The 12,475-nt window shown below is 45.1% G+C and overlaps 1 protein-coding gene across 6 annotated transcripts in view; it reads right to left on the bottom strand.

Moving 5' to 3' along the window:
• lama2 (laminin, alpha 2) overlaps positions 1-12,475 on the bottom strand; it is a 190,273-nt gene that overhangs the window by 80,153 nt on the left and 97,645 nt on the right. For all 6 annotated transcript variants that reach the window (XM_076037571.1, XM_076037568.1, XM_076037569.1 and 3 more), the window contains exon 21: positions 5,704-5,915. In XM_076037571.1, coding sequence (XP_075893686.1) covers positions 5,704-5,915 — 212 coding nt within the window. The remainder of the gene's footprint in view (positions 1-5,703; positions 5,916-12,475) is intronic.

Genomic DNA, 12,475 nt, shown 5'->3' with positions numbered 1-12,475 from the left:
CTTGGAATAGGTCTTCTTCTCCTTTTACCAGTTCCCAGCAGTCTGGCAACAACCAATCGCATGCCTCCATCTGACCCTTACCTTTGCATCATCTTCTCCCACACCAACTAATTTCATGTCTTCTTTCACTACATCCATTAAGCTCCTCTCTGCTCTTCCTCCAAACCTCCTGCCTTCTAGTTCCAACCTCAGCAATCCGTCTACCGATGTATCCACTGAGAAGATCTCAGTCCGGCCTCTCTGGCTTAACCTCCAAAACGTTGAACGAGCTCCAACTGTCCCTCCGATGAACTCCATCCTGTTCCTGTCCATCCTGGTCACTCCCAAAGAGGCGCTCAGTTTTGATCTCTGCTACATGCAGATATTTGAATTCCATTCAGTGCAAGGCCATTAGAATATTCACCGCATTAATCGTTACTGATGCCTTAATTGGCCCCTGACGAAAATATTGAACAACTTCTCCGTGGAAACCCCTCCCAAAAGTCTCTTTCTCTCCATCCATTTGAAATTCTACATACTTTTCGTTCTTTTTTGAAGTTCAAAGAAGAACACAAAACACACCCACACATGCCAATCAAAGCCCATTAGATATACAATTAAAAACTCGAAAACCGCGGCGGCCATCTGGTGGTTTGGCTGTCAGGAGAACAGACGCTTAAACACAAACTCTGGGAAAAACACACACACCTTCTCAAGGAATTAGCGCGCCACGCGGGCTCGCTGGTAGCCCCGCCGCTACCTCCTGCCACTCGCTGGCGCTGGGAGACAGAAGGAGAGACCCGAGTGTGGGCAGGCAGAGTGAGAGGAAACGGGCAACAGCAGATGTCCCCGCACGCAAACCAACACTCCACGTGTGTGTGTGTGTGTGTGTGTGTGTGCGAGAACGCCAATGCACTTTGCACAGACGCACGCACACGCCTCATTTAACAAGGAAGAAAACGCGTGCACGCAGGTCTGAATCTCACCCCCCTCCCCTCCACTCCCCTATGGGACCATCTGGACTCGGCTACAGCGCTTGCAGTCTCGTCGCGAGATGAAATGTTGCCGCATTTATTTATTTTTTGGTTTCATTTCATTTTTTTTTTTTTCATCCATTCCTTGATGATGAACATAACAATCGCCTTTGTGCAAATGAGAAGACATTATGTGTTCCCTCGCAAAGAGCCCGAAGCAATCTGTCACGTGAAAAACAAAACCGCAGGAGGAGCCAGAGGGTTTTCTGTTCTGTGCTTGTCACACGAATGTGAGGTCAGAGACAGACAGAGTCCAAAATCCAGGTTAGAGGGCGGGCGGATGAGAACCTAGCGGCGCTCAAGAGCTACTGGTAAAAGTGACAAAGAGCTGAAAATATGACTGATAATTACATCAGTCACACATATATGGATGGGTTGTTTCTTCTTTGACTGTGACTATGTGGCTAAGCCGGCTACTGCTGTGTGATTTGCAGACTTTGCAGCATTTGCCCCGGTGCTACAATGCTGAGGCAGCTGATTGGCTGATGTAGAATGAGTCAACCAATTTGTTTTGACATTGACATTTACATTCACATCCTACGTCCTCGACGACAACATTTACTGTCCCTAAAAGAGTGAGGAACTTGTCCACTTAACTTCCTGTTACCTACTTGAACAGCATTATTTTTTCAGATATTTTTACTTGTGAAAATGTGATATTTTACATGGTTTATTTTTGTGTGAGATGAATGTGCTTTTATGTGCATAATTATCGTTATAACAGTCAACTCTGACAGGTACTTCCTGTTTTTTTTATGTGATTCCATTTGTGCCATCATTATTAATGATTGTTATCTGATCAGAACATAAATATATACCTTATTATGTGTTAAAAACAATCCTCCAAACCATTGGTAGAGCAATGACATTAAATAGGGAAATCCCACTTTCTGTACTGTCACTGTGGTTAAATATGAATTGCTAAATGCAAATTCTACTTTCCAGATGAAAATAATGGCACTGTAGTTCCTCAAATCTTTCCAGATCAAGACATTTAGGGAGTGTTGGCGAGGTGGTTCACGTGGTGCTGTACCTCAGTAGGAGCACAATGAATGAGATTGAAAAAAAAAAAAAAAAGAAAGATCTCTTCACCCACGTACAACCCCAACAGCACAGTGCAATTTTGCAATACTAGAGTGAGTGACCAGCCGAATCAGAGGAGTATAGGCAGGTGGACAATGTTGGATAGTTCGGAAAGTACAATTAAACTCTTGTGAAAATCGGGGGTGGGGGGCAGGTTTGGTTAAAACAGACGTGTTTGAATGATCTTCGCCGGTAGAACAACAGCTGCAACAGGACTTTTGCCTCCACAATGCAATGGTAATCAACTGAAATTCTGTTTAATCTCTTGTTTGAGATTCACTATAATTAAGCTCTGGAGTGCAACTGCGTGAGTTTCAGAGATCACAAGTTCGTGGTGACTGTAAATGAGGGTCATGTCTATGGTTTTCTTACTCTTTCTAATCCGTTTGGGTCTACATTGGCCGGCGGCTGGTATGGATTGGAAGTGTTGTTCATGCTTTGCGCCCTTTACCAAACCACCAGGGACTCTCCGTTATCTCCCCTAAATGCAAATATCACATCCTCAGCACAAATTTCCTCACCAGTCAGTCCATTTGCAGGAGTGAGTTGAGACTTTTGAGTCTCCCTGAAGACCCCATTGATCGCCTGTCTATGAAACCGACATTAAGCGTCAAACGCCCGGGAAGCATAATTACTTTATTGAATTACTGCACATCTTTTATGTTCCCGTGTTTTGAGAAAGTGCAATTTGCGCCCTCTGAGAGAAAAAGAAAAAAGAAACAGGAAACGACTTTTCCCGCCCCGCGTGAGCGATGGCCAGAGGATTTAATTGCCTCAAATTTATTCCTCACACAAATGGGCTCCGTGTCACAGAGTTTTGTGAAATTAAACCGTTTCCATGCCCCGACCGAGTGACAAAACACCGGGCAGCAGTCTGGAAGGTTGGGGTGGGGCGGGCGGGGGACGGGAGCCGGCAAAGCACCCCGGGACCAGATTGGCCGCAGACGAAATCTCTGACATCAAGAGAACGAAAGAAAAAGATTCTTTTTTTTTTTCTTTTCTTTTTCTTCTACGGCCTAATTGCACGCGAATGGACTCGGCCTGAACTCCGCAGCTCCACTCGATAAAATTCATTAATACGGAGCGCGGGGGCCAGAGGAGGGATGGACTGACGGCGGGCCGAGGAGGGAGAGTTGCGTTTTAATAATTCCCGGCGGTCACCGCCGCGGGATCGATAGCCCCCGCCCGCCTCCCGAAACCGGCAGACCCGAGCGGCCGATCAACGCTGTGGTAAAGCAATAGATCAGGCTGATTAATCAATAGCCATTTAGCCGGGCGGAGAGGGGGAAACAACTACAGAACAATGAACTATCAGACGCACATTAATACCCTCAGTCAGCCCGTCTGTTTTTCCCCCCCGTGCCGACCGACCTAATCCTTTCGACTGGCCGCAGGCTGTCGCCATTTTTGGCCGCGTTGTTTTCGCGATGAAGATTTCTCCCCCAAAACAGGCTCCATCTGCATCGAAAATCTCCACCCGCCTCCCCACTTTACAGGTAGACGTTTCTTTTAAAAAAAAAATTCCACTCTTAAGCGCAGCTGGCAGTTGGTCGGCCGCCGCGACATCACACCTCCTGCCGGCGCAGTCGCTCCCGTGCACGCGCGCAGACACACGCGCACGACGCCCGCGCCAGATGGTGCGCTAACAGCACGGCGTTTTAGTGGGAGGACTAAAAGCTATCATTTAGCTTAAGTTGAGTCTCATTTCTGATGAAATGCTACAGCGATCAGCGTCCCCCGCGCAGCCCCTGCTATTTATAGCTCCTTATATGTATTTTCTTTCTCATTTTGCATTGGCAGTCACTCCGCTGCCCAGGTGCTGCAGAGCTGTTGTCTTGTCCAGGCTGTGTTGGTAGAGAAGCGGGCTACTTTGTGGACAAGCAGCTCAGTTTGTTTCAGGGCTGAAAGAAGAGACATTTTACACTAGAATCCTCAGTTCTCCCAAAGCGATGAATGGTGAGACGATGACAGTCAGAAAGTGTGAGTCCACATATTGGTTTCTGCAGATTTCTGCATACATCCCATTTGCTGCAAACTTCACATTGCCTGCTACCTATCCACTTGGTGCTGGGTAGCACAGACGGCCTTGACAAACTTACACATTACTGAGACTAATAATAAACACTCACTGCACCTTCTAACCTTTAGAAGGTGCACCTTGCTAGGTACTGGGTAGCTAGTAAAGTGGCCGGTGAGTAACCGTGGTTATAACCAGTGGTTATGCCTTTCGTCTGCTCATTTTGACTTCTGACCCTTGACATCAACACCAACGTATTTTCCTCCACATGACCCACTCAATCACTGACCATTTGCTCCTTTTGGGCCCGTTCTATGTAGGTTGCAGAGATGGGTGTGAGGTTTTTAAAATCCCAGGAGATCAGACCAGCAGTTTGTGAAACACTCAAACCTGCAGCCTGTCTGCTGCGTTCAAAATCACTTCAGCCCCCAATCTTCCCTGTTCTGAGGCTCGCTTTGAAACTTCAGCAACTTCATAGCTTCTCTGTGCCAAAGTCCAGTGAGCCTCTCCAACGTGACTGGCTGATAGGCTATTTATCCTGTCTTATCCAATCGCACAGAGTTATGTCCGCGTCAATGGCACAAACCCCAACCGGGACTCCATCTCCAACTGTGTTCACCAGGTCTGCGTGGCTGCTCATCGACCATCTGATGTCCAGGGTTTGCAATCGGGTTCCCGGAGTGTCGTTTGTCAGTTACCATCTGACTGACCTGAAGTATGCTGAGGACGCCTTCCTTCTCAGGACATCCTAAAGTCAGTTGACAGATGCTCTGGCCATATACAGCAAATTGCACAGCCCTCTTCAGCTCAGGAATGAAATTGTGGAACGTATCAAGAGCTTTGTACATCTAGGCTCCATGGTGACAGATGACGGGGACCTAAAGCCAGAGATGAACTGCAGAGGAGCCCTGGCAGCATCAGCTCTGGAAACCACTCTGGCGGCATCGCAACATCTCACGCAAGACAAAGCTCCAGATTTGCAACTCCTCAGAACTCTACAACTCGGAGACGTGGCCCTTGAGTAAGACTCTGGCTGCTAGAATAGCTGGTTTTGACAGCAGGGCTCTCAGAACCATCGAGAACATCAGGTGGCCCCAGCGGATCACCAACAAAGCACTTTGAGATTGCATGTGCCAACCTACAGCATCCTGCCCAGCTGCACTGCGTCGCACCCGCTAGTTTGGTCATATCCTCTGCCTGACTCCAGACCATCCAACCAAAACCATCCTCCAATTTGACGCTGTCGAGGATGACCTCAGACACCACAGAGTCTCCACGAAGGACGCAGAGCTGCTGGCACAAGACCGCCAGTCCTACTTGAGGAAAGTGGTTCACCTGGTCGGCTCTATGCATGAATGTTGAAGAGACACCACAACCCTCATAGGAGTCTTAAGAAGTAAGAAGAAGTATCCAATCCTATCATTTAATTCTATTTCCTGACAGCCTGTACTAAAAACACAGTTTTGGAAATCAGCCCTCAGTGACGTCACAAGGGGAGCCGATAACGGTGCTTTAATCCGCTCATAAAAAGGAATGTAAACTTTAGCCGCCCATCAAAGCTCCTGCGGGCAGGTTTTAGCGTCTACTCACGTTGGCAGTTTTTGGCGGTGACGGCGTCTCCATAGTAACCTTCGGCGCAACTGCCACAGCTCGCGCCTCCGTAGCCTTGACGGCAGCGGTGACACTGGCCAGTGATTGGATCGCAGCTGCCAGGTAGGGACAGGTCCAGATTGCCGTGGCAATCACAGGGCTGGCAGGAGCTGCCCGGCACAGAGGGCTGGCCAAAGTAGCCGTTGGAGCATCTAGGCGAAGGGGAGACACACAGAAAGCCCCGGTCATACAGAATGTCCATGAAAGAGCAAAGAAGGGTTAAACATTTAGAATTTCCAACTTTCATGTATCCAAATTTTGATAATGTGCTATCACCATCATCTAAATTCAACTCCAAGATATTTTGCGCATCTAGAAAATGCAGTGTTGTATCCTGCCTATTCAGCTTTGTAAATTTGAGGGTGTTAATGCTGCAGGGTTCCGGTGGTGGTGGAGAGTCTTTTGCTCGGCTTTGATGTGGAAAATTGCAGAGGAACGCGTTGTTTTCACAGCGCGCGGCTCTGGCGAAAATGTGCAGGGGCTCACTCACGGTCGGCCTCGCTTTTGTGTCAGACAACAACAGAGAGAAACATCTGATAATTCACATCAGACGCGGAGTTTGGGGGAAAAAAAAAAAAGGATCATTCAGGTTTAATGAAACAAAAACTTGCCGGTATACAACATACAGGTTCGTCACCACATACGCATACAGATCACTGTCTTGAGTGACACAGAGAAACTGAACAGAAACCCAGGCCACACCAAAAAAAATAATAGTCTTCAACAGGGATTGAAAGCGGAATATCACATCAGATTTTGGACTGTACCATGTGCACAATAACCATCTAACTGACATCCTGTGGTTTAATCAGAGTCAATTTCTCCCTAAACGACACAACAAGAACTAATAATAAATTAAAATATATGCAGTACAAGCAGAAATGTATTTTCCATACTTATATTCTGAAAGCCAAACAACATATATTTGAAGGTTGAAGGTATATGGAAGCACTTTATTGACTATGTCAAGAACTCACTTAACGGCAAGCCAAACTGATGACTACTGTGGGTATGGCAATCTCCAGAATTGTGAATGTTTGTTGTGAATTGCTTTTTTTTTTTAACTATTACAGTTACCATTATTACTATTGTTACTTTTTTTTCCTTCATATTTTCTCTCTCTCCTGTTACTTTTTAAATGCCCGTAGCTTATCATGAGCATTACCATCATGTCACGATCCATTACATCGTGTTTATAATCTGTTCTATAGCAAGGGAAGCATATTGTTCATTTTGTGTTTCTATTGTGATTCTTTTGTTTTGTTTTAAGATGTGTTTTTGCCATGTTTGGCAGCTAATCTATGAGAATTGACATACGGCAATGGCTGGGTCATACATGTCACGATTGTTTGTACTGTGATCATCCTGTGCTGCTACAAACCTCAAATAAAAATATTGTGGGGAAAAAAAGAAATGTCTTTTTCATTTTTGTCATAAGTTATAATCTTTTACAAAAATTGTGAAATGGAAGGTACCTAGTGGAGTTAACGGTCAAAAATCCATTTCGGACAACCAACAACATTCTCACTCCATGATGAGCATATTAATCAACAGTTCGAAGCCTCTGATTGGCAGGAGGAGTCAGTTCACACAACTCGGCCAACGGAGAGCCACGATGCTCCCCAAGTAAAAATAAAATCTCGCTAATGTCAACTGGTGCCAAAGTGAAAAGATCTTTTTCCAGGGAATAGCTTTCAGTCTGACGTTCTTTTTACTTCTTCAAATGCAGCTACGCTAATTTCAATAGCGTCAGCCACCCGCATCTCTTTTTGTGCTTCCTCTGTGGTTTTTAATAAGCAGCAGCGGTAGCCTCCTTGTTTAGTCATAGCAAAAAGGAAGCTGATTCATTACTCAGCGCTAACAGCACCTTAGAATGCTGCTAATGGACGTCTGAGCTTGCAAGATTGAAATCACAGCGAACTAGCCTCCCTGCAGTTAACACAAGTTATTTATTTTGATAAAATTATTTTGATTTATTTTGATTGAAGACTGATGCCGTGGCGAAGTCCTGGGAACACGTACATGCTGTCTTGAAAGGGATGAGACGAAGAGAAGAGGGCACGGCTAATATATGATCGCTACGCTCCTTGTGTTCGGTAAAGCAGCTGAAGGGGGTAAAAAACATAATAGTGATCATAAACAAAGTTTAAAAAAACGAACCACTCACGGAAAAGAAAACAATTAAAAAAGGTTGGCATCCCCCCACTCTCCAGAGCGAGGACAAGGGCAAACAGCTGTCGCATCAGATTTTTTAATTTTGCTTTTCAGCCACTTTGGCTTTATTAATAAGAGGAGGCGGCCTGCATGCCGCAAAACTATATTAACCTGAGACTCGTGTGTCGTGTCAAGAGCCACTGGAACCAAATAAAACAGGCCTTCGCTGGGGCAGAGCTCTACAGGCTGAAAAAGGAATTTAGATGAAGAAGGTGGGGGGGAAGGGGGAGGTGAGTGGGTGTGTGTGTGTGTGTGTGGGGGGGGCAAAGACAGAATGAGACAGAGCGAAGAGGGGAGGAGGAGGGTGGGTAGGGAGGGAAGGAGGGAGATGGGGTCAAACAGAAAAGAGAATTGAATTTGGAAGAAGAGGGAAAAGAAAGAAAAGTCAAGAGCAGCCAGCCATTATTACCAGTGACCCTCCTTGGTACTCAATAGAACTGGTTTATTAGCTTTGCTCCATCAGTGCGCGCATCTATCTGTGTGTGTGTGTGTGTGTGTGTCTTCAACTCAAATGGAGGATAACACAGGTGGTGGGCTCAGTCCTGTCTGGGGGAGAAACCCAGTTTCAGGGCCAAACGTCCTTCAGTATTCTTCAGCTCAATGCACTCCAGTGCAGAACAATGATTTCTATGATGATTTCAAAGGTTTCTAGATCTCGCACATGGCTTCTTTTCAATTTTATTGTTTTGTGAGTGAGGTTTTTTCCTTGAACGATAACTGCCACAGTAACAGTGAAGGTTGGAAGGAATATATCCCCTTCCTTCATTCTTCTTCTTTTAGGTTATATGCATACATACGACATATATTTTTTCCCAAGTATTTTATCCGGAAGTTACCTGTTTTTTGTTTTTTTCATTATTCATAAGACCACTATACAGAGGGTATACTGCGTGCACATAGGGTTTGCACTGCAGTGGTAACTTTTGTGCATTTCTGTATGTGGTTTTTGCGTTTTGTGATTGTGCCTCCGCTGCCATTTACAACATCACATACCGTCGGCGCGCAATTGTGTGCTTCGCACCGACTCCTGCAGGATGCTGAGAAGCCCATTTATGGAAGGTCCAGAGTGTCGGCGAGGGGGAAAGCAGGGGTATATTTGGGGGTTTCCGGCACCTGGTCAAAGCCTTCAGGGTGTAGAGGAAGTGGACAGTGAGTCCAGCTGGTCGAGTTACGGGGTAGAAGGGGAGTGGAGGGGTGGGGGTGGGGGGCGGGGGTGGGGGGGGTTTACTGAGAACTGAAACTGAACTTCTCTTATTTTTAGTGGTAGAAGTAGGGGAGTCAAGAGAAGAAGACAAACTGTGCTCCCCACTACAAGCATATTTCTGTTTTTAAACCATTGCCCTCTTTGATTCTGCTGTGCATATCCTGATATTCCATACAGCTGCAATTTGTAAGCGGAACCCAATTGAATTCAATTTTTCCGCATATCAAGGCAAGGCAGTGTTTTTGAGACAATTATCACTATATACTTGCTAATGCCATTGTTGCTCACGGCGGTTACACTGATAGCATAATGGAAAATTCATTCTGAAATCTAGGGCACATCAGTCCACTGCGATTGCATTATGTTCTACTTTGGAAGTAGATAAATAACAAAAATTAGCTGTGACCCTTTTAAAACAAGCCAAGATAATGCATAGTACATATACATGATATGTGCTGAACAATGTTTGTGCTCAACAACGTTTTCCTGTCATCAAAGGAGTGAAAAAAAAATCTATATCTAACAGTTGACTTGTTTCAATACATTATATTTCTTGTAATAATATAGTAACTATATACTGAGGCTTTTTTGAGAGGCTTCCGAGAATTGGAACCAAAAATAAATAAATAAAAGCATGCCATTAAGCCAACATTTGTCCATTCCATTATAACATCAAAGTAGAAGTGCCATTCTGTAAATAGCAGCTGTCATGATCTTGCCGCATTTAGCAGGAGGAACAAAACAAGCAGGCATTTTCTTGCACTCTGTGATAAGCATAAAATGCCAAATCCTAAAAGAAATTCCTCACGGCATGGCTTGAATGTGCTGAGAAATGCGTTGCTCCAGCCAAGTCCTCATTCAGCGCGCCAACACAGTTTTCTACAGATGGTTAACAATAAATAAGATTTTAAAAATGTCAAAAAAAACACGTTTCTTTTTGTTGTTGTTTTAAATGGAAATACCTCTTTCCCTAACCTTGGAGTCTACAAAGTCGGACTTCACTTGCTTGGTTATTCGCAAATTGAGAGCAGGTAAACCATTCACCACTCTGCTGCTGAAAATCCGTCGACTTTTTCTGCGCAGCCCCCAAAAAAGGCCGTTCGCGGAGGGAAAAAATTGCAAAGCAGAATCACTTAACGCCGGCAAATGGATATGCCATTAGCATGGGAGGAATGGAGGAGCTCATTCTGCTCAGGCCAATACTGCAGACAAATTGGCACATTACATTAATTACCCCTAACAATAACAAAAGCACCGCGCATAATGAAGCATAATAGCAGGTAGTGCCGCGCATGTATCAATTAGACTAATAAAACAAGAAACAACCGCCGATTACCTCTTTATGCCGCCATTAGCAATATGAAATACCGTTTCACAGTGTTGCAGCTCTTCTGTGTCGACGCGGCAAACCGGCGGGCCTCGCTCACCCCCCCCATCCCCCCCCAACCGCCTTTGCCACGCAGCTGTCCTCTCAGCGCCGACTGCGCGGAAACATATGGCATCAAAACAGCAAGAACGCGCGGCGCCAGATGAAAAGCACATCCGCGCAGATGGATTTCTGTGTAGCCATTAGACGTTTGGGGGGGGGGGGGGGGGGACAGGTAGAGGCTTCGCGGCGAGTCACGCAAACTCCAAACTTAACTGTGTGGGGCATTCCTGGTGAACACGGCCGCAGGTACGCGATTGAAGATTTGTCCACAGTGGGGGAAAAAAATAAGTTCATTAAACAGACTCGAAAGACAGACAGGCCCACATTGGTCGATCCACACCTGGCACTGCCTCTGCAATCAAGCTCAGCTGGTCTTCATCAGTTCGTCATCACGCGGCGGCTGCTCCGCTCTGGAGTTGAGCGGCTGTCTCGCCACACGCAGTGTTTTCCAGAGCCTCGCTTGTTGCGACTCACATTCTGCCTAAAGAGGAACTTCTATGTAGCCAACTATACAGTGCACTCATTAAACAAATGAAAGGTTAAGTGTGCAATACTTGGAAAATCTTTAAGAAGAAACAACGACATCAAGTAGTTATATTTTGGATTGCAGCGATCTTTCGCTCAAGTGCCCTGAGGGACTCCGTACTTTCCCTCTCCCGAACTTGCCAATGAACTACGGTGGCCTACGAGCACAAACCTGGATACCTCATCCACCTTCTTCTTCGTTGGTTTATTCGGGGACATGAGCGTTCACCTTAAACACGAAACTCGTTGTCAGGCGGGTTGGATTGTCCACACCAGGCTTCCTTAGAAATATGGCAGTACAAGATGGTCGCTAACTAGGAGCAAGACCCTTAATACATGTATATTCTGATATACAAAAAAGAACCGTTCCATGGGAAGAAAAAACAAATTACTTTTATTGTACTGTGAGTAAACACTAAATTCAGCATGAGTGCAATGCATAATGAGATATATTGCTGGATTAGTGACCATTGGTTGTGTACTACTTTTAGCAAAGCCTCGTGGGATACATTGAGTATATATCGAATACTGATGTTTACTCAGGATTCAGACACCACTACATTATGGTGTATTCCCTATATAGTGCACCATGTAGTGGGTAGGGGGCGAAGTGTTCTAGTCTCTGCAGCTCGACTAACCTACCAATCCTCAAGTCTGTCTCCACCTGCCCTATCTGGATCACTTTCCCAATCTGTCTTTAGCACTTTGCACAGACTAATGCACCTGTCTCTGGCTCTAACTCCATTGGCATTTCCATTAAATGTCCTGTTGCACTAATTAGTCCTGAAGTCAGCTCCTGGGGTCCCCCAGCTAAAAACTGACAGCCTGTTCAAAAGTAGACCACTTGGATTTCTTTAACCCGCAGGTTGATTGTTGGTTGGTAACAGCGCGGGGGATTCCTGATTAGATTCATGGCCATGCAGCAAGTTGCCACTGCTGCAGCCACACTGACATTTTAGTGGCCAAAGTCGTGGTCGTAGTAAGTAGTAGTAGTAAACAATTAATACAGTTGTCGGTTGGATCCTCTAACAACAGTGACATCATTGCAGCATCCACTGCGTGACCAGTGTTGGTGAGTAATGAGTTACATGTCAACACTGCTGTTACATAATTTTATTACAAAATAAAGATAAGTGTAATGAGTTACACTACAGGGAAAAAAAATGTAACTAAATTTCAGTTACTTATTTATAACTACAAGGATAATTACATCTGACCAATTTTTTATAACAATCTTATCAAAATGTGATTCATTTTGATAATTTAAAATATGCAACCCTGATTTTGTATATCAGAATGATCTCACAGTAAAAATAGGTACTGGAATTTGACCTTGTTAT

Source organism: Nelusetta ayraudi, unplaced genomic scaffold (genome assembly GCF_046127955.1).
Source record: "Nelusetta ayraudi isolate G7.1 ecotype Tasmania unplaced genomic scaffold, CSIRO-AGI_Nayr_v1 ptg000052l, whole genome shotgun sequence".
Taxonomy (NCBI): domain Eukaryota; kingdom Metazoa; phylum Chordata; class Actinopteri; order Tetraodontiformes; family Monacanthidae; genus Nelusetta; species Nelusetta ayraudi.
The sequence above is the reverse complement of the archived record's forward strand: the minus strand, read 5'-3'. Positions and strand labels throughout refer to the sequence as shown.